Below are 27,126 nucleotides of genomic sequence, written 5' to 3'. Positions count from 1 at the left end.
GTTCTATTGTTAGTTTCCTGAGGAACCTCCACACTGTTTTCCAGAGGGGCTGTACCAGTTTACATTCCCACCAACAGTGTAGGAGGGTGCCCGTTTCTCCACATCCTCGCCAGCATCTAGAGTTCTCTGATTTGCTCATTTTAGCCACTCTGACTGACGTGAGGTGGTATCTCAGTGTGGTTTTGATTTGTATTTCCCTGATGAGGAGGGATAACTTTAAAAAACAAACAAATGGGGGCACCTGGGTGGCTCAGTTGGTTAAGCATCCAACTTCTGCTCAGGTAATGATATCGTGGTTCATGAGTTCAAACCCTGTGATTGGGCTCAGTGCTGACAGCTCAGAGCCTGGAGGCTGCTTTGGATTCTGTGTCTCCCTCTTTCTCTGCCCCTCCCCTGTTTAAGCTCTGTCTCCCTCTCAAAAATAAACATTAAACAAACAAAAAAAAACACGCAAGTATTTAAAATTAATTATTATGCATACCTTTCTATATCAACAAATACACCTATAGCAGTTTTAAATGGCTGAATAGTGTTCTATTTTATGGCTTCACTAGAATTTGCTGAACTTTACTGTTATATATTTAGAGTTTTTATGTGGAAAGCTTGATAAATCAATGTATCACTAAATATCATGCCCATCCTTAAAACAAACCCCTAAAATGGAATTATTGGGTAAAAGATTTTGTTCAGCGCTTTGACATGTACCGCCTGCCAAATTACCCTCCAAGAAGTTGTAAACACAGTAGTTTTGCATAACAGAGGATATTCTCAGAGACTCTGCCTGCGTTCTTCCCGGAAAGGTTAAACAGACCAACAAATAATCCCTCAAAGCTTGATCCTTAGTCCTGAATTAGGAGCTAACAGTGGAAAGGAAAGGTTGGTCTGGTTCTCTTTCCTCTTTGATCTACAAGTAAGAAAAACCTTGGAACCAAAGAAGAACATTCCTCAGCCTCTTTCCATTCTTTCTTTTCTGAGAGGCTATTTTTTGTTCACACCAGGTTCTCGCTGATGCTCTGGAGGTTTTAAATACCACAGACTTCCCGGCTTTTTTGGAGGGTAGGGAGGGAAATTCATATAATACAATCCATCATCTTAAAGTGTACTATTCAGTGGCATTTAGTGTATTTTGAATGTTATGAAATCACTAATTCTAATTTCAAAACTTTTTCAATACCCTAGAAGAACACCCCGTCACCAATTAATCTCTCCTCTTTCCTCTGTCCTGCTGCCCCTCAATAATTGTTAATCTGCTTTTCTGTCTCTATGGATTTGCCTATCCAGATAAATCCCATAAAAAGGATCATACAGTATATGAACTTCTGTGTCTGGCTTCTTGACTTAGCACATGTTTTTAAAGTTCATCCAAGTTGTAACATGTATCCTATTTTGTTCCTTTTTATGGCGAAATAATATTTCATTTCATGTGTAGACCACAATTGGCTTATCCATTCATCATCTGATGACACTTGGGTTGTTTGCACCTTTTGGTTATTATGAATAATGCTGCTATAAATATTCGTGTAAAAGTCTCTGTGTGGCATATGTTTTCATTTCTCTTGGGCATATACTTATCAGTAGAATTGCTGAATCATATGGTAGTTGAGTGTTTAATTTTGGGGGGACCCGCCAAATGGTTTTCTGTAGCATCTGTACTATTTTTATAATTTCATCAGCAATGTACAAGGGTTTCAATTTCTCCACATGCTCACCAACAACTTGTTATTTTCTGTTATTTGGATTAAAGCCATCCTACTGGGTATGAAATGGTATCTTATTGTGGTGTTGATTTGCATTTCCTTGATGACCAATGATGTTAAACATCTTTTCATGTCCTTATTGGCCACTTGTGTTCTCCTTTGGAGAAATGTTAAGTCCTTTGGCCATTTTAAAGTTGAGCTGCCTTCTCGTTGTTGAGTTTTTCAAAACTTCTTGTATATTCTGGATATTAAACTCTCATCTATATGATTTGCAAATATTTTCTCCCATCTATAGATTGTTTTTTCACATTCTTGGTAATATCCTATGATGTGCAAGATTTAAATATTTTATGAAGTCTTATTTATCTAGTTTTTTCTTTTGTTGCTCATGCTTTTAGTGTCAAATCTAAAAATCCATTGCCAAATCCAAGGTCATGAAGATTTGCCCCTATGTTTTGTTCTAAGAGTTTATGGTTTTAGCTCTTATATTTAGGTTACTGATTCATTTTGAGTTAATTTTTATATATGGAGTGAGGTAGGAGTCCAACTTCATTCTTTTGCACTTGGTTATCTAGTTGTTCCAGCATCATTTGCTGATGAGACTTTCTTTCCCCACATTGAATGGTCTTGGCACTCTTTACAAAAAAATCAATTCACCATAGATGGTGGACTCTCAATCCTTGTCCATTGGTCTATATATGTATCCTTATGCTACTGCCACAGTGTCTTGATTATTGTAGCCTTGTAGTAAGTTTCAAAATTACGAAGTATAACTCTTCCAACTTTGTTTTTCTTTTTCAATATTTTTCGCTGCTCAGGACCTTTTGCAGTTCCATATGAATTTGAGTATTGATTTTTTTTTCCCATTTCTGCAGAAAAGGTCATTGGCATTTTGGTGAAGATGGGATTGCATCTGTAGACCACTTTGGGAATTACTGCCATCTTAACAATATTAAGTCTCCCTATCCATGAACATAGGACATCTTTCCATTTATTTAGTTCTTTGACTTCTTTCAGCAATGTTTTGTAGTTTTCAATGTACAAGTGTTTCACTTCCTTGGCTAAATTTATTTCTTGGCTAAATATAAAAGTATTCTTTTCTTTTGGATGCTATGTATCAGTTTTCTCTGGCTGCTGTAACAAAATATGACAGACTGGGTATCTTAAACAATATAAATTTATTTTCTCATAGTTCTGGAGACTGGAAGTCTGAGATCAGGGTGCCAGTAGGCTGGTTTCTGGTGACAGCTTTCCTCCTGGCTCGTAGGCAACCACCTTTTCCCTGTGTCCTCACATGGCCTTTTCTTGGTGTGTACTTGCAGAGAGAGAGAGAGAGAGAGAGAATTCTCTCTGATGTCTCTTCTTATGAGGACACTAATCCTATTTGATCAGGGACTCACTCTTATTTAATCTTAATTACTCATTTAGTCTTACTTGCTTCCTTAGAGGCCTTATCTCTAAATACAGCCACACTGGGGAACTAGGGCTTCATATGAATTTTGGGGAAACACAAGCATTCAGTCCAAAACAAATCCAATTCTAAATGGAATTATTTTCAGGGTGCCTGTGTGGCTCAGTCGGTTAAGTGTCTGACTTTGGCTCAGGTCATAATCTCACGGTTCGTGGGTTCGAGCCCCGCATTAGGCTCTGTACTGACAGCTAGCTCAGAGCCTGGAGCCTGCTTCGGGTTTTGTCTCTCCCTCTCTCTCTGACTCTCCCCTGCTCACTCTCTCTCTCTCTCTCTCTCTCTCTCAGAAATAAATAAAACACTAAATGGAATTATTTTCTTAATTTCCTTTTTGGATTATTTTTCCAGGCTTTTACAACTAATTCCCACTCCCTTGGAGCCATTGTTACCAGTTTCTGTGGATCTCCTTCCCCACCTCCTTTCTGTCTGTCACTATTTGTCTCTCATATTCTTTGTGTTGTCTGCAACTTTTTTCTCCATCTGATTCATTGACATCTGCCAAATATTGTCTAAAATGGTGCATAGTAGTATGTCAAGCAATATGGGAAGTAGTTAAGAAGTATGACATCATTCCTGCCCTACAAGATTTTCAATCTAGTTAAAGAGAAGACATAACTAGGGAGCAACTTATAAGCATATGTAATCAAATTCTCAACTGTGTGGCTCTTGCACTAAGATGTAAACTCTCCAAGGGTAGCTGTTCCTGCTGTGCACACAGCTGTATCCCCAGGCCCTAGATCAGTATAGGAGGAACAGGATATGAGATCAATAAATAAATGTTGAGTAAATTTGTCACTCTCCCCTTTCGGAGTCTCACTTGGTGGAAGCTACCCCTCCCATTCATCATGAGAAGATGATCCCTAGGGGACTCTGTTCTGCAAAGTGGCACTTGGACAGGATCTATCTGAGAACATTGGGGCTCTCTAATTGTCTCAGGTTACGGCCTAATGGTAGGTTCACAGACATAGCACACTCTTTCAGCAAGTATTCTGGTGTCTTTCTAAAATAAGTTCTTACATAAATAGATCCTTGTTAAGTTCCACCGAGTAAACTGAGAAGAGGAATATGAAGGAAGAGGAAAGAAAGCATAGCCTTTGCAAAGGGGGAAATGCCTCAGAAACCTCCAAACTGACAGCCAAGAAGAAGTGCCAGAGGCTTTGAATTCCAGAGAAGAAGCTGGTCCCCAAGTAAATGGCTGTTGATCTAGTCTTTTAAAACTTTTTCAAGGTAGAAAATCTGAAAAACAAATTACAGTATAAAAAAGAAAGTAACCTATCTATAAACCATCACTCAGAGATAACCACTTTTTGCATTTTTAAAAAATGTTTGTTTGTTTGTTTGTTTGTTTGTTTGTGAGAGAGAGAAAATGTGAGCAGGGGAGGGGCAAAGAAAGAGGGAAAGAAAGAAAATCCCAGGCAGGCTCCACACTGTCAGTGCAGAGCCTGATGTGGGGCTTGAATTCACAAACCATGAGATCATGACCTGAACCAAAACTAAAAGTGAGACACTTAACTGACTGAACCACCCAGGTGCCCCACCATTATTTGCGTTTTTATAACACTGTAACATGTAATTATATTTGAACTGAACACAAAGAAAAAAAAAACCCCAAACTGTAGATAAGTATTTTTTTCAAAATGAAATATTGTTTCTTAAGAAACATCTTCTAAAATTAAAGCATTAAGACTCATATTAAAAGGCTGGAGTTACAAAAGAAAATAACAATAACAACAACAAAAAGTCGGGGTTATTGCGGAGATTCTCAACCTGGGGTAATTTTGTCTCCTTGGGGACATTTTGGCAATGTCTGGAGATATTTTTGATTGTTACAACTTGGAGGGAAGGGAGATGTTAGTGGGTAAAGGCCAAGGATACTGCTAAACATCCTACAATGCACAGGACAGTCCACCGCAACAAAGAATCATCCAGCCCCAAATGTCAATAGTGCTGTGAGAAACCCTGGTTTATTGCATAGTTATGTTGGTTTTAAATAGTATATATTTTTATTTGTATTTAAAAAATTTTTTTTAATGTTTATTTATTTATTTATTTATTTGAGAGAGAGAGAGAGAGAGAGAGCATGTGAGAGAAAGACCAAGCACAAGTGGGGGAGCAGCAGAGAGAGAGAGGGAGACAGAGAATCTGAAGCAGGTTCCAGGCTCTGAGCTGTCAGCACAGAGCCTGATATGGGTCTCAAACCCTCAAACCATGAGATCATAACCTGAGCCAAGATCAAGAGTCGGATGCTTAACCAACTGAGCCACCCAGGCACCCTTGTCATTAATATCTTAAATAAGCCAATTGGAAACACAAATTAAAACTTATGTTTAAGACAATTCTTCTAAAGAATTCAGTAGAGAAAAACAGACATATAAGTATTTTTACAAAATGGAACCTTATAAATCTAAGGAGTATATACATGAATTGAGAGGTTTGGCAAGCCTTTCCTGCTTTCTGGAATTACCTAATCAATGGCAGGTGACTCATTGTTTTGCACAACACTTTCTTTTTTTCCCTTTAGATTAAAAAATTTTGAATTCATGGGGCACTTGGGTGGCTCAGTTGGTTGAGCATCCGACTCTTGATTTTGGCTCAGGTCATGATCCCAGAGTCATGGGTTTGAGCCCTGAGTCAGGCTCCAAACTGTGGAGTCTGCTTAAGATTCTCTCCCTCTGCGCTTCTCCCCCACTCATGCTTGCTCTCTTTCTCTCTCTAAAATAAAAATATTTTTAAAATTTGAATTCATTCTTATGGTTCAAAACTCAAAACAATAAAACAAGATATACATTGTGCAATCTTGCCTTCCATTGCTGTCCCCTCCATCTATCCCATTGGTAGTCACTTTAATTAGTTTCTGGTGTGACCCAGTATTTCTTTATAAAAGCAAGTGCAAATGTTGTATATTCTAATTTAGCCCCCCTTTCTTAGACAGGAGATATCATACTTTTCCATTTAACAATCTACCTTGGTTATCTATCTTTCCGCATTACAATCCATCTTTCCATATTACTACACAAGGAGCTGCTTCATCCTCTTTTAAGGTGACATAGCATTCCATTATGTAGACTTCCCATACTTTGTTTATAAATGTATTTGTAATTTTTATAAATATTAGCAAATTGTCCTCCATGTAGGTTTGTGTAATTTTAGACTCCCACCAGCAATGTACGAATATGCCTGTTTCTCTCCAAGAATTACTGTAGTTTACAGACAATCATCTGTTCAAAATCATACCACACTGGCAAGCGTTACTGAGAAGTAGAAGTGGAAAACAAAACTAAATAGATGTCAGGGGTTTGTCAAGGCTGTTTTCCCAGGAGCTGACAGAATTGGCTGTTAGTTCAGGGTGGATTCTGGGCAATTGGGTAATATATTGAAGAAGATTACTTTGCGTTGGTCGTAGGAGAATCTAGCTTTTAATGTCAATAGTAAAACACAGTAAGATTGCTGTTTTTCTGGACCAAGAGTTAGGTGAAGTGTCCTTCTATAACTGGAATGAAAGATCTCCTTTTTGTAATTTTAATGTATCTTTTACAGAAACCCTTTGGTCTAATTTCTAGACTGGAGCAGATTCTCATTCTCTTAAAATCTCTTCAGTAACAGATTATGAAAGATTAAGTACCTGAGAAACCACTATGTTTCATATTCTTTAAGTTTGTAGGTGTAACTTAGCGAGGAAGTTTTGTTTCACTATTTGTGGATTCGTTTTAAGTTTTACCTCTGAAGCTCAGAATATATTTATTTTTCCCCTCATTACCAGGAACTATAAAAGCATTACACCAATGCCAATTTCACAGATGCAATGGGTATCAATTGTCAAGTGCTTTAGAAATTCTAAGATAAAATATTTGATCATTATTTTACTGAACAGCTAATAACTTATTTGTTAAAAATGAATTCATACCACATATCTTACTTCCTATTTGAATCTTGACTTTTTTTTCAGCTTCTTGTTTTTCCTGGAGTTTCTATTGTGTTTCTTTTTTCTCATTAAATACATGAGATATGTATCTTTATCTCATTGACAGTCAGCTGCAGTAAATTTAAATGCTTCTATGAAGGAGCTGTAGGCATTCTATTATACCTCACTAAAGGGTTCAGTTCCTCTAAAACCTTGGACCCCAAATATCTATACCTCAAAACACACCCCAGTTTGCCGCATCCCATTTTTCTAAAATCTCACTTTTCCAAGGACTTCAGTTCTCCCCATTCTGAGAGATACTCATTGCTCTGAATATTCTAACTCCTGTGTACACGGTTTTTTTCAGTGTTCTTTCAGAACCACAGGCCATCCTACTGTCTACCTCCTGTAAAATGTGCAAGCCCATCCCACTTGCTATCAGACACTCCTTCATCCCATCTCCTCTCTAGTAAATGCCTGCCTGGATGGGCCATGGTTATTCAGCTTTCGTTGACCCCCACAGGTGCTGTACAAGGCCAAGTATGGTCCAATGTGGGTAAGCCACCTAGGGACTCAGATGCATGTGAACCTGGCCAGTGCCCCACTCCTGGAGCAAGTGATGCGGCAAGAGAGCAAGTACCCAGTACGGAATGACATGGAACTATGGAAGGAGCATCGGGACCAGCAGGGCCTGGCCTATGGGCCCTTCACCACGTGAGCTGGGGCCTAAAGGGACTGGTACAAGGCCTCAGAGGGCCAGGCCCGAGGACAATAGCATTGGGAAGCCAGGGGCTAATGGGCAGGGTGGGCTCTCCCTGCATCCTCTGAGCCTGATACTCAGTTTAGAAAGCAGTGGTTAGGATGGGCTGAAAGGGCCATTCATTGTCTTTTCCACTAATATATTTTATGACTTTGGACAAATGAATAATTTCTCCTTCCTTGGCCTTATGTTTCTCATATGTAAAATGGGAAGTTTGGGGTAGGATATTTCCATACTATCTCTAGGACCTTTCCAGCTCCATTATTCTACATTATTGTTGAAAATATACCAACATGAATCATAATAGGACATTATCTGTTTATAGTTGAAAAAACATTGTCACCATACTAATTAGGCTGAATTTAGCTTTAAAAATATTTCCTAAATTATGTAGTATAGGTTTGTTGTTGTATATAACTTTCACAGATGTTCTCCATACATAGAAATAGATGTGGGTTTCAGCCTTGAAATTATACCCAGAAAAGGTAAGGTTATTTTGGCAACGACAAATTCAAGAATGGGCTGAATATGTTATATATGCGTATGCCAACAACACAATCAAGAATCATTGGTGATGAACCATTCCCAATGTGGCAGGTTGTAACTGGGTATGTTACAGGTTTTTTAAAATTGCTTTTTATCTTAATTCCAGTATAGTTAACATACAGTGTTATATTAGTTTCAAGTGTACAAATAGTGCTTCTACAATTCTATACATTACTCAGTGCTCACCATGATAAATGTAGTGTTTAATCCTCATCACCTATTTCACCCTATGACAGGTTTCTTTTTGCTATGGTATGTTAACAGAGCTCCGAAAGTAATGAATGACTTTTATTTTCCCTAGTTGCTTGACATCTCATGCTTTCGACATTTCTTAAGGGATTTAAAGTTGATCCTGGCAGTGGTTGTAGTAACAGCACCAAGGATAATAGCTAACCATGTGTTTATGACATGCCAGGTATCAGGCTAGTCTCTTTACATTTATTATTTCCTTTTATCCTCACAACAAGCCCATGAAGTAGATAGTATTATAATCCCCACTTTATAGATGAAGAAAATGAAGCCTAGAGAGGTTTTTTACATCAGATCTCTCCGATTCTGGAATTCAAGAAAACAATGCCTCGATACTTTTTGGAAAGGAAGCAAACTGGTTAGAGGGTGCATCTCATCTGCCTTTGATGCCTATACGTTCATTCTCCCATCACACGTTTGTTTGTTTGTTTGTTTGTTTGTTTTTCCTTTTTCCCAGTTCCTTCACAGGTGGACAGTTTTAGAACTTCAACAATTACTGAGCCCTTTGTTCAAAGTTACGGGAAGAAAATAGAGAATGTCGGTGTTTCAAGAGCTCTTTAACTTGATGTCTGACCCTGAGGGGAAGATTTAGGTCTTAGGTTTTTCCCAGGTCAGGCCACGACTGAAATTGATGGCTCAGCATCTAGAATTGGAGCTGAACGTTACGTATACCCCCTGTGTCATCTGTTTTCAATTTTTTTACTCTAAAGTCAGTTTCCTAATTACATTGTACCATATACATGCATTTTAAAGCTATTTTACTAACCAATGATAAATTCTTTTTTGTTTTAACATATATACATGCACAAATACATACATATATATTTTTAAATCTGATTTTATGAAGCATTGTTTTCCCAGGAAATATTTTAACAACTGCAGAAATGTTCTCATTTAAGTTCTGCAAATCTGATTGCTACCATTGGGAGAATTTTTACTCTCAGAGAGGCACCTTCACCCTGAAGTTCCAAAACAGGAGTTTATTCTGGTTTTCATTTCTTTTTAAGCAACACTTTTAGTTGATCTTTTTTTGCAGGGTTTCCCAACATAATGAAGAGAAGTCCTGGTGTTTGAGGTTCATTTAAGTAAATAATTTTCTAAAATTAAAAAAAAAATTGATTCTTGCCATAAGCCTTTTTAGTATCTATCTTTTAAAAATACCTTATTGGTTTTTAAAATTCAAAAGCAATACTTACTATAAAAATTCCAATATGAAGTATTATCTCCCTACCACCCACTCCCATTCCATTCTTCCAAGTAATCCTGACAGTTTGGTGGGTATTCTTCTCGCTCTATGTGTAAATATGTGGATACACATATGAATATTTAGGATTTCCTTTCTTCCTCCTAAAATTGGACCATATTGTACTTATTACTCTGCAACTAGCTTTTAAAAAATTGGCCCATACCCAGCTTGCTTAGGAAAGGTAACAGACTGGGGGAGAGGGGAACCACCGTGGGTAGGGACATTTCCAGAACGCGAAGCCCCACTGTGGGAAGCATTCTCCCACCCTCATGAGGACCAGAGTGGGGATCCAACCCCCTATTGGATGCCTGTAGCAAGAGGGGCTGGGCCATCCACCTGGTGGGTCTCCCTGTCCCTTGGGGCCACTAGGTCAAGCAGAGCATGAAGGTCCAGAATCTGAGCATCCCAGGAACCCTCATTTGTTCTTCCTTTATTCCTCATCCTCCACACAGAGGACTGGAACCATCATAGTTCCTCCTCATTTCACATACAGAAGATTCTGGAGTTGTAGCATCCTAAGATAATCAGAGTTGACATTCCCTAAGCATTCGCCACACACCAGGTTCTGATCTAAGCACTGCAATTGTCCGAACAACCCGACTAAGATAGAAATGCTTATTATTCCCATTTTATGGAAGGGAAAATGGAAGCACAGAGGCCTTAAGTCACCTGCCTAAGGTCACTCAGCCAGTATCATCAGACCTGTGATTTGACCCTAGGCAGTCTGGTTCCAGGTGCCCATCTTGACTACTTCGACGATGCTGCCGTGAGATTCTGAAGTTTTGTGATTCGAAGATTCTGTCATTGGAAATTCAGTGATTCTATAATTCTAAATCTAGGAGTCTGAGATTTTCCTAGTCCCTGTCGAGGTCCCAGGGCAGGGGGAAGACACCATCTAATCTAACCTCCATCAGCTATTTACAAGTGTGCGTTTCCTCCATTCTCGGCAGGGAAGGACAGCAGTGGTACCAGCTGCGCCAAGCTCTGAACCAGCGGATGCTGAAGCCAGCTGAGGCTGCGCTCTACACGGATGCTCTGAATGAGGTGATCGACGACTTCCTGGCCCGCCTGAGCCAGCTTTTGGCAGAGAGTGCCTCAGGGGACCACGTGTCTGACATGGCTCACCATTTCTACTACCTTGCCTTGGAAGGTACCCTTATGGGGACAGGGGTGGGGTGGGCAGGGGTCAGAGGCAGGTTGTGTGTCCCTCCTTGAGCCCCCTGGATTCTGGGTGCCATGACACTACCTCCCGTGATTGCCTTTGTGCACCGTCAGCCATCTGCTACATCCTGTTTGAGAAGCGTATTGGCTGCCTGGAGCACCCCATCCCCCAGGACACCGTGGCCTTCGTCAGATCTGTCGGGCTCATGTTCCAGAACTCACTCTATGTCACCTTCCTCCCCAAGTGGACCCGTTCCCTGCTGCCTTTCTGGAAGCGGTATATAGATGGCTGGGACACCATCTTCTTTTTTGGTGAGGAGACCGGGGAGGGAAGTTGGGGGGTGGGGGGTGGTTCCAGGGTCTGTGCATCAGGAGTCTGTCCCAGGACTTTCTACCTCATGCTTCCAGCTGTCAGAGTGGCTCTTGGTCCTTGGAGATCATGGCTTTTTGACCTTGTCTTCTGTTCTCTATTGTTTCCGTAGGGAAGAAGCTGATAGATCAGAAACTCAAGGAGATAGAGACCCAGCTGCAGAAAAGCCAGCCAGATGAAGTGCAGATATCTGGCTACCTGCACTTCCTGCTGACCAGAGGACAGCTCAGTGCTCATGAGGTCATGGGCAGCCTGCCTGAGCTGCTCTTGGCTGGCGTAGACACGGTGCGTGAGGGGGGCCAGCGAGGAGACCAGGGGCTCCCAGCTCCTATCCTGAACCAATTCCCCATTACCCTCACCTGAACCTGACCTTCGTTCCTCCAGGTACCTGCTTCTCTTTCTGTGTCACAGTTGTAAAGCTAGAAGGAAAACAGGGAGGTCTTTCAACTTGGCAAAGGTGGGCAGGGAATAGTTCTTTTTCATTTGCTTGTTTTTTATTTATTATTATTTTTATTTTAGAGACAGAGAGCCTGCATGTGAGCAGGGGAGAGGTGAAGAGAGAGAGAGAGAGAGAGAGAGAGAGAGAAAGGGAGAGGATCTTAAGCAGGCTCCACACACAGCACAGAGTCTGATGTGGGGCTTGATCCCACAACTCTGGGATCACGACCTGAGCTGAAATCAAGAGTCAGACACCCAAACAACTGAGCGATCCCGGGGCCCTGGGAATGGTTCTTTTGTAAAAGGGATCCCATCGCCTCCTGGAGCCTCTGATGGCCAGCTAGGAAGTCTCATCTCACATCTACTTAAGATGTAATTTAAGTAGAGAGCTTGAGCACAAGCATCTTCTTTGTCAGACTGCATTCCTTTTGTCACATGGGGTTTCCCTCTGTTATAGTTTCCCTGTTGTTAGAATGTGATTCTCCATCATATGGGTTCTCTTTCTGCCGTGGAGTCACACGGAGGGTCCCCATGAGCCCCTGTGTCTGTTTCTGCTATGCTCATGGCAAATTCACTTTTCTGTGCACACCCACACGCACACTCACCCAATACCTAACAAGCTTTTTTCCTAGAAATCACTCCTCACTTTATCTCTCCCTCTGCCTCCCAGACATCCAACACAATGACGTGGGCCCTGTACCATCTTTCAAAAGAACCAGAGATCCAAGCTGCCTTGCATAAGGAAGTGGTGGCCGTGGTGCCACCCGGGCAGGTGCCCAAGCACAAGGACTTGGCACACATGCCCCTGCTCAAAGCTGTGCTTAAGGAGACCCTGCGGTAGGTCGCGGTTCCTCGGAGCATGGGGTCTGTGCAGAGGAGGACTCAGAGACAGGAGTTGGAGGTGGGGGCCGCTGGCCAGGGGCGAGGTGGGAAGAAGGGCCAGGGATCCAGAGGTGAACCTGTGCTTTCTTTTCCCTGCAGCCTTTACCCTGTGGTCCCCACCAACTCCCGAGTCATCACGGAAAAGGAAATCGAAGTCGACGGCTTCCTCTTCCCCAAGAATGTGAGTGGGGCCGAAGAGCTGGGGCTCCTGGGGTGCCCTGTGCCGCCCTAAGCTGATGTGCCGCCCATTCTGGCTCTGCAGACCCAGTTTGTGTTCTGTCACTATGTGGTGTCCCGTGACCCTGACATCTTCCCTGAGCCAGAGAGCTTCCAGCCCTATCGCTGGCTGAGGAAGAGCCAGCCTGCTACCTCTGGGGTCCAACATCCATTTGGCTCTGTGCCCTTTGGCTACGGGGTCCGGGCTTGCCTGGGCCGCAGGATTGCAGAACTAGAGATGCAGCTGCTGCTGTCAAGGGTGAGTAGGGGAGAGGCTGGAGGGCCTCGAGGGCCAGGAAGGGCTGATGGAGGCCAGGGAGGAGGGGGGGTGGGACAGAAGGGCAGCATAGGGAGGGAGCGTGTAGAGGAGGGCAGGGGATGGAGGTCACAGATTCTAACGCCCACCCGTGTGCATTACCTCCCAGCTGATCCAGCGGTATGAGGTGGCGCTGGCCCCTGAGACAGGGGAGGTGAAGAGCGTGGCCCGCATCGTCCTCGTTCCCAATAAGAAAGTGGGCCTGCGTTTCCTGCAGAGACAGTGCTGAGCTGGGCCTGGGCCTCCCTGGAACACCCCTTTCCCTCCACCCCCCGCCCCCGACACAGTAATTCCTGGCCACTGCTGTGTCTCAGACGAGAGGGGAGAGAAGGGGGCTCCCAGATGCCAGGGGTCGAAGACACAGCGCACTTTCTGTGGAACCCTGAGCTTTTGCCACTTTTATCGTTTTGAACATCTCCTTCTCAGATAAAAGGCCATCCCCCATGTCACATTGCCATCCTTAGAAAAAAATGTAGAATAAAGGGACTTTTATTGATAATCAGAGACCCTTGTCACTCTTTTTGATGACCCAGCATAGCCCCTTTCTGTGTTTGGAGAGCACCCTCTCCCCACCTCGGGATCTTGTGGGAGGTAGAGCCATCTGCCTCCATGGAAAGTGAGAACACCTGTGCTTTCCCGGACCTCACACAGAGGTCTTGGCCTCCCACTCTGTTGGCTGAGGCCCTGCCCGCGCAGGATGGGCAGAGCTATCCTCTGGGCGCCAAGAGGGGCCCCCTCTTTCGAGCAGAAAGTGCTTTGATATAGGTAGTGAGGGGCTACAAAAGTGGATGAAGGCACCCTAGGCTGGATCCCCGGAAATGACTCCTGGGACACCACTGGGCCGCTGATCAGCCTGGGATGGGGCCCACCGGCCACCCTGCGGAGGATGAACGCTGGGAAATTATTGCTACGACCCCTGGCCCTACGCTACTCTGCACGTCTTGTGTCTCCGGGTCAGGGCTGGCGGTGGAGGGGAGGGGGCACTATCCTCCCCGCCCCCACTCCAGGCCCCCGTGACTGCGCAGAAGTGCGGCCTCGCTACCGCCTTCCACGAGCCTCACCTACGACTGAGAGGCAGAACCCAGGTCTTGCCTGGAACTCGAGCTGCAGGAGAATGTGGGGATGGCAGCCTCTTCCGTACAGGGAGCCAACTAGCGGGAAAGCAGGGAGGCACGGAGACTCCGTGTCCCTCAGGCTTGAGAAGGCAACGAGGCCCAGCCCCAGTTGTGTGTTTCTGCTGAGTCATAGAAAACTAAAGTCAGATTTCTTATGTTTGTGAGGGTAAAGCAAATCATGTCATTGTCCTTATTAAAATCCTTCAGAGGTTTCCCTCAGACATGAAGCAAAGTCTAAAAGTCCTTCTCTCATAGCTTAGAAGACTCTGGCACCCTGCCCGCCACCCCCACTACGTGCCCAGACACCCTTTCCACAGCCCAAGCCCAATTCCTTGTATTTCCCTGAGCACGTTCTGCTCTGTCCAGCCTCAATACTTGGCTCTTAATATCCCCTTTTCTTGGACCACTGTCTTCATCCCAGAGAACGTGCTCTTCCTTAGGGCTCGGCTCAAATGTCACCGCCTTTGAAAAGCCTCCCCTGACCTCTGTGGGGGGAGCACAGCACCTCCTCTGTGCTCTCCCCGCCTCCCCGCCAACAGGGGAGAACCGGGAGGTCGACCTGTTCACCTCGTTGGACACCCGGCTGTCTCCCCAACCAGCGGCGCGCCCACCGGAGGGCACAAACCAAGCTCCTTTCAGTTTGGGTCTCAGTGAGCAACTCTGTCTAGCACTTCGGGGGCGAATAAAAAATGTTTGTTAAATGAGAAGAGGCCAGGATAGTAGGCAGGGGAAGGAAGGAGAAGGGAGATACAGAGCTTTCTATATTGAGTATAGCAAGCTGGAGAGAACTGGGAGGAATTCCTGATTCTGAGGGCGTAGCTGTCCACCCCACCGGTGCAGGGGTCACCTGCGAGCGCCCCTTATAAATGCAGAGAGTGGGGGCCGGGCTCAGAGGGGGGCCAGGATTTCTGTCACCAAGTCACCCAGAGCGACTTCTGCCTTTTCCAGTGTCTGCTCCTTCAGACCACCGGGGGCCTGGGGTCTCAAAGACGCTGGGCAGCCCACATAAGTCACAGGGGAGCGATGTCACAGCGAGGCTCCCTGATTATCCACCCTGACCTGACTCTGTAAGGAAAGAACAATAGGATTTAGGACAATTGCAGATGAGTGGACGTTAATTCAGCACCGACATACACTTTTGACTGAAAAGAATGTGCATGTCTCATTACTCCCTTTCCAGCTAATTTGAACTTGTTGGCCAAATTAGGATCCATATTTTGGGGTAAGATTTTAAGAAATCAGCTTGTCTTGTTTTTTTTTTTTTAAATGTTTATTTATTTATTTTTGAGAGGGAGGGAAGGAGAGAGAAAGAGAGAGAGAGGGAGAGAGAAACCCAAGCAGGCTCCATGCTGTCAGCACAGAACTAATGAACCATGAGATGGTAACTGAGCTGAAATCAAAGAGTCAGATGTTAAACTGGCTGAGCTACGTGGGTGCCCCCTAAAATCAGCGTGTCTTCTTAAACAACACTTACGCAGCACTCCCAGGAGTAAAAATAGATCGAGTAGCCAATATTTTCTGGCTGTGTACATGCTCATGTTCTACAGGTGTTTTAACTCTGAGGGTATTTTGGCTCATTAATATTAGTTCACTTCTAGCTCATTATTTATGATTCCAGTATTAAGATGAACGGCCACTAAAAATTCCGACAGTTGTCATCAGGGGGTGGACATAAGTGACCTTGTGCTGAATTCTTCTGTATTTGCACATGTTTGAAAGGCTATTGAGAATGCCAGCAAATCGTAGCTTCTACCTTGTGCCCCCATTCTTAGCCAGCTCTGTTTGTAGATCTTGGTCATAACGAATAATATAGATGCAATAATGTGACAAATGATTTTCCTAATTATGGAAATGAGGCACCCTTTTATCTCAGCAAGCCACCGTGCTCATCACGTATGATGAACACAAGTCTCTAGTTTCTACAGAAAATAAATACAGTTGGCCAGGTCCCACCCCCAAGTCAGGAAATTAGAATCTATCTAGGAATGGGGCTCCAGAATTTCCATCTTATAAAGTTCCCCTGGGGATCCTGATGCACAGCCAGGGATGATAACTGCAGAGATGATGTGAGAGATGTGATGTGAGCTGATGTGAGGAGGGGATGAGAGCCCAGCCTGGAGGTCACAGAACACCGGAGGCGCCTCGGAGGTCAGGGCAGGAGTCGGGGGCACGGAGGCAATGATGCCTGGAAACCTTGGCCAGCCCCAGGTTCATGGGTATGAACAGAGGGGCCAGCAGAATGGCTGGCCTTCATACTTTTATTCAAAGTTAGGATGGGAGTAGTTCTCATGGCAACCCTTTGCTTCTTTTCTAGAAGCCATGATGCTGGAGGGCTGTCAGGAACTGAGGGCTGGGCTGTGATCAGAGCAGGGGGCTGAAGCAGCGGGACTGAGATGGGTCCCCCAGAGACGGCCCCAAGGGAGAACTGCTGGGTCCTCAGGATGGTGGGTCTAGGAGGTTGGAGATCTACCTACTCCTGGGGGGTGCGGGGGGGGGTGTTGTGGAACAGAAGGGGGAAAGAGTCATTTCCTCAGGCTGCCCTTTCTACCTAACGCCTGTGCTGACTTCTGAAGGTCTGTTTACACAGAGCAACCTGGGGCACCACCTCAAAAGACTGACCCTGTTACACATTCCTGACAGTCAACTGCAGCAGGAGGCAGCCTGCCCCAGGGTCCTCAAGGACACGGTCACTTGAGACAGGCCCAGAGAAGCACCCCCATCTCATCGTCCCACTGGAGCCCAAGGCTGGGACCTTCCCAGGCAGGCCCAGAGCACAACCAACACTGACCCATGGGTTGTGGCAAAGTTGGTAACAGAAGCTGAGTGTCTATGAGAAAATGCCTTCATTTACTGCCTGACTCATCAAGCACAAACGTCACCACTCCGTTTCCCTGTGAGGTAACTGTGGTGGGATCCTATTTTAGAAATACTAACCTATCCTCTTCCCACTGGCCAGCAAACCCGCAGTGTCCATTGCCACAGGGGAGGGATGACATAGCAGAAGCCTGGCCTCAGAGTAGGTGGCAAGAGCTCAAGACACATACCGCGGACTTGGAAGAATGTATGATGAGTTCGAGAGAAAGGCCCCACTGGTAAAGATTCCATAGGTTGGTGGGGGTTGGGGAGGCAAAGAGATGGTAGACATTTCTGGAATCCCCGGGAAGGGAGCTGTGTCCGAAGGGAGGAGGGGAATATGATCAATACCCCGGAGAGGTTTGGAAATGACAAGGAGAGGGTAAGAAGAGCCTTGTGCCCTATGTTTCCAGGGCAGAGGCTGGGAAAAAAACAACAACAGCAAAATGCAGAGTAGAACAGATCACTTGCTGTCCATCTGAGCAGATGAGCTTGGGACTGCTCTATACGGCGTCCTGAAGCCCAGAGGGGTGCAGGTCCAGGAGCTAGAATGTCTCCTGCCCCAAGAGAAGGCAAGCCCAAGGAGGCTTTGCAGCAGTGACTGAGGGAGCACGTGGCAGGGGCCATGCCCACCAACAGGAATATTTTAGCAAGTGCTGGCAAGTGTGGATGATGATGGGCGATGACCAAAGTCTCCCACCACTCAAAGCCTCCCCTTCTCACCGAATTTAACCCCAGGAAAAGGCGGCGGGTGAATCCCACATGGAGATTAATTTCTACCACCTGGTGAAATGGTGTTCATAATAGGCATTACAGTCAGTGTTAAAAAGAAAGTTATGTTTCTTGCACATTAGAGTTTGTGGACTGAGTTGTACTTACTATGTCATCAACTAATGAATATCTTCTTTATGGTTTGTTATAAATAAAAAATGAACAAAGAATCGTCCGTCAACTCATGCCCTACGCACGAAAGCAATGCCAGTGGTAGTGTTTGTCCGTTACAGCTTCTCCCTCGCGTCTCTGAATTCAGAAAGCACAGGGGTCTTGCCACGAGTGCAGGTCAAATGACTAGCATTTTCAGAGTGAAACATATATGATTTAAGTTCACAGGTCAATTGTTCTTTTTCTTTTTGTTTCCTCAACGGTGCATCCTCAGTGGTCCAAACACAGGCCATCACTGGGGACTGAGCACTGTTTGCTGGTGCTCAGGACGAGAATGGTGCAAGGACCCCACTCAACAGGCTCACCACATGGCTGCCGTTTCAATGCTGGGAGGGAAGGGGGGCAGTGGCCAGGTTGTGGCGAACCACCCTTAGTAGTGTGGAAGAGCAGCAGGGCCTCCTGGGTAGTCCAGAGGCTGAGGAATCCAGAGCCCCTGACTAAACCCAGCCGGCTGAGGGCTCGCTGCTCCACTGGGGCCACTGGGGGTGGGGGGGGGGGGGTTGATGCGGGTGGGCATGGAGCAGGTGGCCTGGGGTAATCCCAGTGCCTCTGGTTCATAAATCTCCAGGCTCGACTCAGCTGTTCTCCTTAATTTCATCATCCCCTGGAGGACAGGGCATTCCCGAGGGCTTCTGGGAGCACAGGCAGGGCAAGGGCAGTTAGAGAGGGCTGGAGAAGCCTGTGAGGAAAAGAGAAGACAAGGCAGTGACTACGGGGGCAGGAGAGGTTGCCTTTCCAGTAGGGGAACCTCGTCTTCCCATCCACTGGCAAGCAGGTGGAATGTCAGCAAGTTCCCAACAAACGCGCTACCAGGAAGGAGTCTGAGATCATGTCAGATTTACTGAGAGGACTACTTAGATAGAAACTCCCTCCTTGCAGCCGTAGTTCTTACTGCGCATGGAAGTTCCATTCAACAAAGGTTTATTAACCTGCTTCCTTCCAGTGGAATTCCAAGCAGGTGGGAACTGAGTGGCAAGAAGGCAGGCCAATCTCCCCAGAGCATCTGAAATCACATCACTGCCCTTGCCTTTACCCCATCCCCTGCCCATCCCTCTTGTGACGACCTCCATGATCCATCCTCAATGGAGAATGGGGCAAAGTGGGGGCCCCACGGTGAGTCCTGATACTTGTAGTTCTCGCGGGGCTGCTCAGCAATGAGCTGGGCACCCCCATCCTCAGGGGGCCTCAGGCTGAGATCTGAGAGCCTAGGAAGACCGATGGGCTGGTACTGAGGCCAATGGCCCAAGGCAGAGCCTACCTGAACCAGAGCCAAACCAGCAAGTGGGGGTGGGGAAAGATGAAGGCCACATTCCCTGGCTCCCTTCATGGGCTTCTGCGTGTGGAAGATGGCCTGGGAGTGAGGACCCAGATATTCTCAGGCACCGAGGGCGTCGATGCCAGCAGGGCTGAGCACCAGTGCCTGAAGGATGTCGGAGAGCGACACCACGCCCAGGAGATGCTGGGTCTCGTCCAGTAGCACCAGCCGGTGTACCTGTGGGCCCACGGAGGGTCAGCGGGGTGTTGGAGCCGTGCGGCGATGATAACCAACCAGGTTGCCACGGAGAATCGGGGGCAACGAGTTAACATAACGGGGAGCAAGAAAGTATCTCCTAGAAACCAGTTAGGGGTAGCTCTGCCCACACTGGGGTGATCAGCTGTCTGTGGCCCTTCGCACGAGGGCCCCAAAGGACCAGTTGCAGACCAGTGTGGACGCCAAGAGCTTGAAATGGCCATAAAACGGGAGGACAAGGGCAGGTGTGCCGTATCTAGGGACAGCTGGAGCTGCTCGTGAGGACTGGGCCATACGTGCTGGGGGCATGTATGAAGGGGCTTGCGGTACCTGCTCCCGGGCAATCCGGTCGATGACTTCCCCCAAGCTTTCATGGGGCTGGCAGGAAAGGACTCCTTCCAGGCACACTGTCCTCTGCTTCAGGGCTTCGCCCACACTTATGTCTAGGTGGTTGTAGGTTTTCTGGGCAGCCAGGTGCTGGGGCAGGGAAGGCAAGGGCCATGTCAGTCATCCCCTTAGCCAGGCCCCAGACCTATCCACCTGCCCCCTATATGCCTGTAAAGGTCCTTCCGGTCTACAGATACCCCCCCCCCCAATCGATTCTCACACCTACAGCATCCCTGTGGCACCCCGAGGTCCCTATTCCCGCAGACACTTACAATCACATCAAAGCGGGAGTAGAGGCCCACGACTTGTCCTGCAGGGGTGGGGGGGGGCCAGGTGGGGAGAGAAAAGGAAGAGGTTCACGTCAGAACCAGCATGCTGTGCAAGGGCCGGAGGCAGGCTTTCACAGTGAATTACTGGACATCTCCCACCCCTCCCCAGGCCAGTGGCTTTTTTTTGTTTTGTTTATTTCTTTCCAGAGAGACAGAGAGAGTGCAAGCAGGGGAGGGGCAGAGAGAGGAGGAAAGAGAATCTGAAGTGAGCTCTGCACTGACAGCAGAGAGCCTGCTGCAGAGCTCAAACTCATGAACCGCGAGATCATGACCTGAGCCGAGGTCAGAAGCTTAACCAACTGAGCCCCCCAGGCTACTGGCTTTAAAATGAGGCATTAGGGGTGTCTGGGGGGCTCAGTCAGTCAAGCATCCAACTTCGGGTCAGGTCACAGTCTCACAGTTCGTGGGTTCGAGCCCCGTGTCAGCACAAAGCCTGGAGCCTGCTTCGGATTCTGTGTGTCTCCCTCTCTGCCCCTCCCCTGCTTTCTCGATAGATAGATAGATAGATAGATAGATAGATAGATAGATAGATAGATAAAAATCGTTAAAAATAAAATGAGGCATCAGGCTGTCACTACCTGGACCCACAGATCACACAGCATCACAGCCAGAGAGGAGACGGCCTGAAATGATGCCTCCAGACAAGACACAATTCGAGTACATGGTGTCACCACAACTACCCTAGGCTCAAATGGATAGCCTGAATCTGATCAAGCCTTTAGATCTAATTTCCAGGGTTTACAGGAAACCCAGGAATAGAGGAACACTGAGGCCATCTGTAGAAAGCAAAGAGATAGATCTGGAAGGGGGACATTCTATAGGACAACTGACCCAGGCTTGTCATTATAGTGCCACAAAAATTAAGTGAGGAAGGAACCGTTCTAGATTAAAACAGACTAAAGAGAAAAGAAGCAATGCAAAGCAGGGACCTTAACTGGATCCTGGTTTGTACAAATCAACTGTAAAAAAGATACCCTCAGGGAAGGTGAGAAAATGAGAATTAAGCTCAGATATTAGATGATATGAATAAGTTATTCTAGTTTTGTTAGGTGAAAGAGGAAATATACTGATTTTTAAGAGATGCAGACTGAAGGGTTAGGGATAAAATAACATGATCTCTGTAATTTAAATTACTTTAGCAAAAACTATGGGGGAAAAAACCTGGTTATGGCAATGTGTTAACAGTAGTTAATCCAGGTAATGGATAAGTGACTTTCATAATGCAGTTAGTTCTACCATTTTCATACATTTCCAATTTTTCATAATCAGAAATAAATCAAAACATTTCTTGGGGCGCCTGGGTGGCTCAGTCAGTTAAGTGTCCAACTTCGGCTTAGGTCATGATCTCGCCATTTGTGGGTTGAAGCCCCGCATTGGGTTCTGTGCTGACAGCTCAGAGCCTGAGGCCTGCTTCAGATTCTGTGTCTCCCTCTCTCTCTCTGCCCCTCTCCCACTTGTGCTCTGTATCTGTCTCTCAAAAAATGAATAAACATTCAAAAAACAAAAACAAAACAAAGAAAAAACATTTTTTGATATCTAGCTTCAGTACAGCAATTTTGACATTGAAATGGTTTACAGCCATGGTCAACCAAAGAAATGATCATGTAGTCCCTCTAATCTCTTCAGGGCAAGAAGGAGAGGTCTGGCTGGATCCAATGGCCCATTTTAGGATGAATTAACATTAAAAATCTTAACCTCCGTTTCCTCTTACCATGCTTCTTATTGCACATAATCCTTTCAAATCATCCCGTGAAGTCAGAGGATGGGTGTTATTAAGATTTCCCATTTCACAAATGAGGAGACTGAGGCACAGAGAGGCTAAGTAACAGGTCCAAGACCCAAAGCAGGCAGACCTCTAACTCCACCCTGGATCCTGAGCTGATGCCCTGCCTGCCACAGCCCCACCCCTGCCAGCCCCACTTCTGCGTCCAGGTACCAGCTTCATTGACCACAGGCAGTGCAGACACGCGCCGGTCCACAAAGATGTCCAGTGCCGTCAGGATGGGCGCTGTGTCCAGCACCACGGCCAAGTCCCGGAATGTGCCGATGCCCAGATCTTGGATGGTGCGGGAGAGGAAGGAGGGCTGGGGCAGCAGGGAGCCCTGGGCGGGTTGGGGACAGGTGGGAGTCAGGCTGCGGCAGCCCCCAGAGCACTCCCAGCACTCCCTCCCCGGTCTGTTGGGCCAATGACTTCTCAGCCCCTCAGGGCACCCTGAGGCTGTGCCCAGGCTCACAAAGATGTGCAGGAACTTGAGCAGCCGCTTGTGCGTGAGGATGTGGAGCACAGCGCCGGAGACCGGGTCCAGGACCGGCAGACGGTGGATCCGGTTCTTGATGAGGGCGTAGACAGCTTCAAACAGGCTGCAGAGGTGGGAACAGTGGGTCTGGGGGGAGAGACACCCTCCACCCCAGCCCCTGCAAAAGGAAGACAGGGTGTCCAGGGTGCCTTGTCTGCCACTGGATGAGCCCCTGAGTTCAGAACTGAGGGACTGACCCAGAAGGGGGGTGTTCGGGGCAAGGAGGCTCAGGTGGGTGGCTGGGGACATTTACCTGCTGTTGGGAGAAATGGAGACCAGAGGCTTGAAGCAGCCTTGAAGGTAGATCTCTGCAGGAAGGGCAGAGTCAGGCCTGGGGAGCTGGCCACCCCACCTCGCCTGGCAGCCCCACGGTCTTCCTCCCGCAGGCCCTCTGGGCTCCCTCTCACCCTTCCCCTGCTCCCTCCAGGAAATCCCCACTGCCCAATCTCGGGTCCTTGGCCCCAGGCTCACCCACACACCCTCAGCCCCATCCAGGTCCCCTCTGCCAACTCACCTCGCCAGGTCTCAATCTTATGTTCTTCAATCTCATAGATCTGGACCTAGAGACCCCAGAAGTTGGACACAGGCCCCTCAGACACCAGGCTCCCCAAGCAACCCTCCACCCCAGCCTGTTCTCACCAGCGGGGACCTATAATAGCGATGTAGCACCAAGATGAAGTCTGTGATAGTCAGCATCCCTGTGGGGTTAGGAGGGAAAGACAGTGGGTCAACCGGGGGTTGGGGGGCCGTGGTGGGAGGCAGTTTGAGGGGTCAGACCCCCTGCCCCGCCCTGCCAGACTCTTGGCTCTGAGACAGCTGTGGGAACTGTGGACAGAGGGGAACAGGGCAGCCCCTCCCCCACCTTTTATGCTTCCCCTGTAATTTCTCTCCTCGCCCACCCTTTTCTATTCTCCCAATTCCTTCCTCTCCCTTTCCTCTTTTCTTATCTAGCACCTACGACATGGGACCGGGGGAGAGTAGAGCTGGAGTGGTCAGCTGATCACACCTACTCTGCTCATGGGGTCCCCCAGCCAGCGGCCATGAGGCCGGGATCAGATGTTCCCCCCGCGCCAGCCCCCAGCGTGGCTCACACCAAGGGTCTGCCCAAACCCGTGGTGTGTCAGAGCTCAGCCCCAGGGCTCCCTCAGAAGAGCTCTCTATTCCCTCTGCCTCCCAGCCCTTCCTCACCCACGAAGCTCTGCTTCCTGCTGTCCCACAGCGGTGCCGCCCGGATGCCATTGGCCACTAAGGCAAAGAAGGCCTTCTTGATCTGAGGGCCAGAGAGAACATTGAGGGGGGGGGTCTCTCACTGGCCCCCCAGGGCTACCCTGTCCCAGCCAGGGTCCTTCCATGGGGCCTTTTCCCCGGATTTCCTCTACATCAGCTTGACCTCCTGTCCTATGCCACGGCACAACGCTAGCACGACCTTTGTCAGACACACTTGCTATAGAGATAAGGCTGCTGGTGGCCAGAGCCACTGTGGTGACCCCTTCACCTGGCACATCAGAGTGTGAGACACTCACTTGGGGTTTCTACTCGGAAGTTATACGTGTACAGTCACACACAGTATAGCCTTTGCTGATCTAAGTGCTAGAGGTACACTTGTTTACATAACATTTACGAAATATATTTCTCTAAATAAGTTTGACGTTGTCCCATTTGGCTTCATCCTAAGTAATAGTATCGATACGGGCTGTATCTGTTCTAGTCGTATTTTTCTAACGCATATTAAAATAAATGCAAAGCTACTGCAACAAATATAATTGATCATACACCGCTGGAATCCAATAGTGTACTGTGGGTGGTTCATACACTGTGCTTCGGGAAACACTGCTCCGCTCTATGTGATGGTAAAAATGGAATCAGGCGTCCCATAGCGGAGCTTAAGGGAAGAGCAGGGGCGAGGATTCGCCCTATTTTTCTCTTACTGAGAGTTCCCTGCTGTTTGTTCTAAGCCAGCCCGCAAGGTCTTCCATATAGTTAGGGGTTCACAAAGTGCTCCCACTTAATCCGGGTTTTTCCAGGAGTCCTCCGACCCTGGGAGGGCAAAGCAGGCATTCCTGTCCCCATTTTATTTCATTTTTATTTTATTTTTTAGTAATCTCTACACCCAACACGGGGCTCAAACCCCTGACCCCAAGATTAAGAGTTGTATGCTCTTCTGACTGAACCAGCCAGGTACTCCCATTCCCATTTTAGAGATGAAAGAAGTAAAGTGACCGACCCCAAATCCTACCCATACTAAATGGCAGAGCTGGGATGACAATTAAGGAGCAGGAGCTCCCCCGCATGGGTCTCTGTGGTGCTAAGGAGTAGTTCTGGAAGAGGGCTTGCAGGAGGTCCTGGAGGGAGGAGAGTGGTGGCTGCAGCCCTGTGAGAATGGAGGTGGGGCGGAGCCCGGCCTCACCTCCAGCGTGGTATCAAAGATGACCAGCTTGGAACTTGTTGCCATGGCATCGTAGCAGGTGTGCTCCTGCATGAAGTGCATGTAGACCTGCGCCCCGGGTTTCTGCAGTTCATCATCCCAGCCCAGCCTGGGTAGGAGGGCCCGTGGAGACGGGCACAGGGCAGGCCTCTCCTCCACCAGGCCCAGCTCATACCCCCAGGATGCTGTGACTGGGAACTCCATGTCCAGCTCCAGGTCGTCGGTGTTCGAGCCAGCAGCTGAGGCTGCATAGTTAGGGGGGAAGATCTCCCACTCTGTTGGCGGAGTGCCCACTTTGGTCAAGGGAGCAGCTTGGGACAAGTGTGTGGCCTTGGGGAATGTGGCCTCCAGCCCGGTGTGCTCAGCAGGTGGCTTGGCCTGGGGATCTGTCGGTGGGGAGAGGACAGTAAGTCCATCTTCTAGAGCATTCTCTCATCTGCTGGCTCCATTCATCCTCACAGCAGCCTTGGGAAGCCTGAATGCTGTGGCCCCATTTTGCAGGTAAGAGAGCTGAGTCTCAGAGTCACCCAAGACGGTGGCTCTGTCCTGGGTTGGCCGCGCCCGGCCCCGGGCTCTGCTGTATAGGTGACCTTTCCCAGGTGACCAAGACTACAAGGTGAGGGTTGAGGCCACCTCTGCGCTCTGGAGGGATCCGGAACAGAGCCCCAGCCCCAGGCTCTGGGATGCCCCACGGCCCACACTCCCCCATGTCCCCAGAACCGGCCTTGGCCTCACCTTCCCCCACACCTGGCAGCTCCCCTTCCTTCACAGCCTCCTGCCTTGTCCATCCTGAGGCCTTGGCCCCCTCTTTCTCCTGGCTTCTTTCTGAGCCAGTGGTCATGGCCGGCGATGGCCATGAAGTGCTCTCTCCTTGTTCTAGAAAGCTCATCTCTGGAAGGGGGAATGGGGCCTGTTTGGTTAATAGGGAGTAACACAACAAAATCAATTAAAATGTTATTAATAATAATATCTCACATTAGCAAGCTTCCCACGGGCTCTCCTCCAATATATTTCTCACTCAAATTTCATAGCAATCTTATGGGGGGGGGGAGATTATTATCATCTTTATTTTACTAAAGTTGGACCTGAGATCAGAGAAGTGAGGCAATTCGCCACAATTCACACAGCTATGAAATGCTCAAGTCAGAACTAGGGTGGGAGTCTTCAAACTCTAGATTCTCCTCACTTCCTCTGAAAGAGGAAAGAGGAGATGAGGGAAAAAGAGAAGAAACAGAGGAACAAAGAAGGAAAAGGAGAGAGAGAGACAAAAGCTAGGCTAGCAGAGTGGAGGCCCAGAGAGGTGGGAGGCAAAGGAAGTCGGAGGAGAGGCTAGCCCCTGAGAAGGCAGCCCCACCTACCTTGATGCTCAGGTCCCCCAAGGCTGCTCCAAGATGGATTCTGTGAGGAGAAGAATGTCTGAAGGGGTGGGAGGGTGTCCTACATCCCCGAACCACAGGTAGCTTCCTTTCCCATCACGTGTGACTATACACGCAGGCACAAGCCTGCCTGCACACACGCACCCCCGCAAACACACCCATACACACTTATGCACACTCAGAAAAACATAGCCAGCCATTCCCAGCTGTGCATAGATCCACCTAAGTCACTTACACAAAGAATACACACCCGCGCGCGCACACTCATTCACACACAGTCACACGGTGTGGTGTGCTCGCCATCCCTTGGCCTCGGCTGCCCCAGCTCCCGTCCCCCGGGACCCCTGTACCCGGCGCAGTGCGTGCTCCATGCGGCCAACCCCGGACCCACGAAGAGCAAGTGCGCAACACAGGCTGGGCAACACTATTCTGGGCCCGGCCCCTGGCGCCTTGCCCTCCCCGGATCGGTTTCTCTCTGATTGGGTGTCAGCAGCGGGAGGGAGGGCTCGTAGGTCTCAGCTGCTCCCGCCCAGCCTCCTGGCGCAGGGTGGGGAGGGAAGGGGCGCACGTGGAATCTGGAGGCTAGGTCCTGGGCTCCCTCCTGGATCTCCAAGGACAAGATTGAAGGACTTTGCTATGTAG

The 27,126-nt window shown here is 47.7% G+C and overlaps 2 protein-coding genes across 3 annotated transcripts in view; one reads left to right on the top strand and one right to left on the bottom strand.

The window, feature by feature from the left end:
• The window catches only part of LOC120232403 (sterol 26-hydroxylase, mitochondrial), a 37,721-nt gene extending 23,967 nt beyond the window's left edge, over positions 1–13,754 (top strand). Inside the window, exons 2-9 of the mRNA XM_039233092.1 lie at positions 7,590–7,780; positions 10,818–11,017; positions 11,143–11,340; positions 11,511–11,683; positions 12,507–12,673; positions 12,818–12,899; positions 12,981–13,193; positions 13,360–13,754. Of these exons, the coding sequence (XP_039089023.1) occupies positions 7,590–7,780; positions 10,818–11,017; positions 11,143–11,340; positions 11,511–11,683; positions 12,507–12,673; positions 12,818–12,899; positions 12,981–13,193; positions 13,360–13,479 (1,344 nt within the window). The 3' untranslated portion in view covers positions 13,480–13,754. The remainder of the gene's footprint in view (positions 1–7,589; positions 7,781–10,817; positions 11,018–11,142; positions 11,341–11,510; positions 11,684–12,506; positions 12,674–12,817; positions 12,900–12,980; positions 13,194–13,359) is intronic.
• A 4,381-nt stretch (positions 13,755–18,135) lies between these two features.
• On the bottom strand, positions 18,136–26,865 carry PRKAG3 (protein kinase AMP-activated non-catalytic subunit gamma 3). Of its 2 annotated transcripts, none has more exons than XM_039233148.1 (14): positions 26,835–26,865; positions 26,467–26,506; positions 25,844–26,018; positions 25,091–25,494; positions 23,872–23,953; positions 23,323–23,381; positions 23,198–23,243; positions 22,937–22,991; positions 22,621–22,747; positions 22,323–22,488; positions 20,330–20,367; positions 20,001–20,147; positions 19,419–19,652; positions 18,136–18,839 (listed from the first exon to the last, which is right to left on the bottom strand). In XM_039233148.1, the coding sequence occupies exons 3-13, from the start codon at positions 25,995–25,997 to the stop codon at positions 19,536–19,538; spliced, it is 1,395 nt and encodes a 464-aa protein (XP_039089079.1). In that variant the 5' UTR covers positions 25,998–26,018; positions 26,467–26,506; positions 26,835–26,865; the 3' UTR covers positions 18,136–18,839; positions 19,419–19,535. The 2 variants fall into 2 exon arrangements, with proteins under 2 accessions (XP_039089079.1, XP_039089078.1); XM_039233147.1 differs by having other exon boundaries at positions 25,844–25,999; positions 26,835–26,855.
• Positions 26,866–27,126: the final 261 nt, after the last annotated feature.

Source organism: Hyaena hyaena, unplaced genomic scaffold, assembly GCF_003009895.1.
Source record: "Hyaena hyaena isolate Hyena2069 unplaced genomic scaffold, ASM300989v1 scaffold_71, whole genome shotgun sequence".
NCBI lineage: Eukaryota > Metazoa > Chordata > Mammalia > Carnivora > Hyaenidae > Hyaena > Hyaena hyaena.
This window is presented reverse-complemented; position numbering and strand designations above follow the sequence as displayed.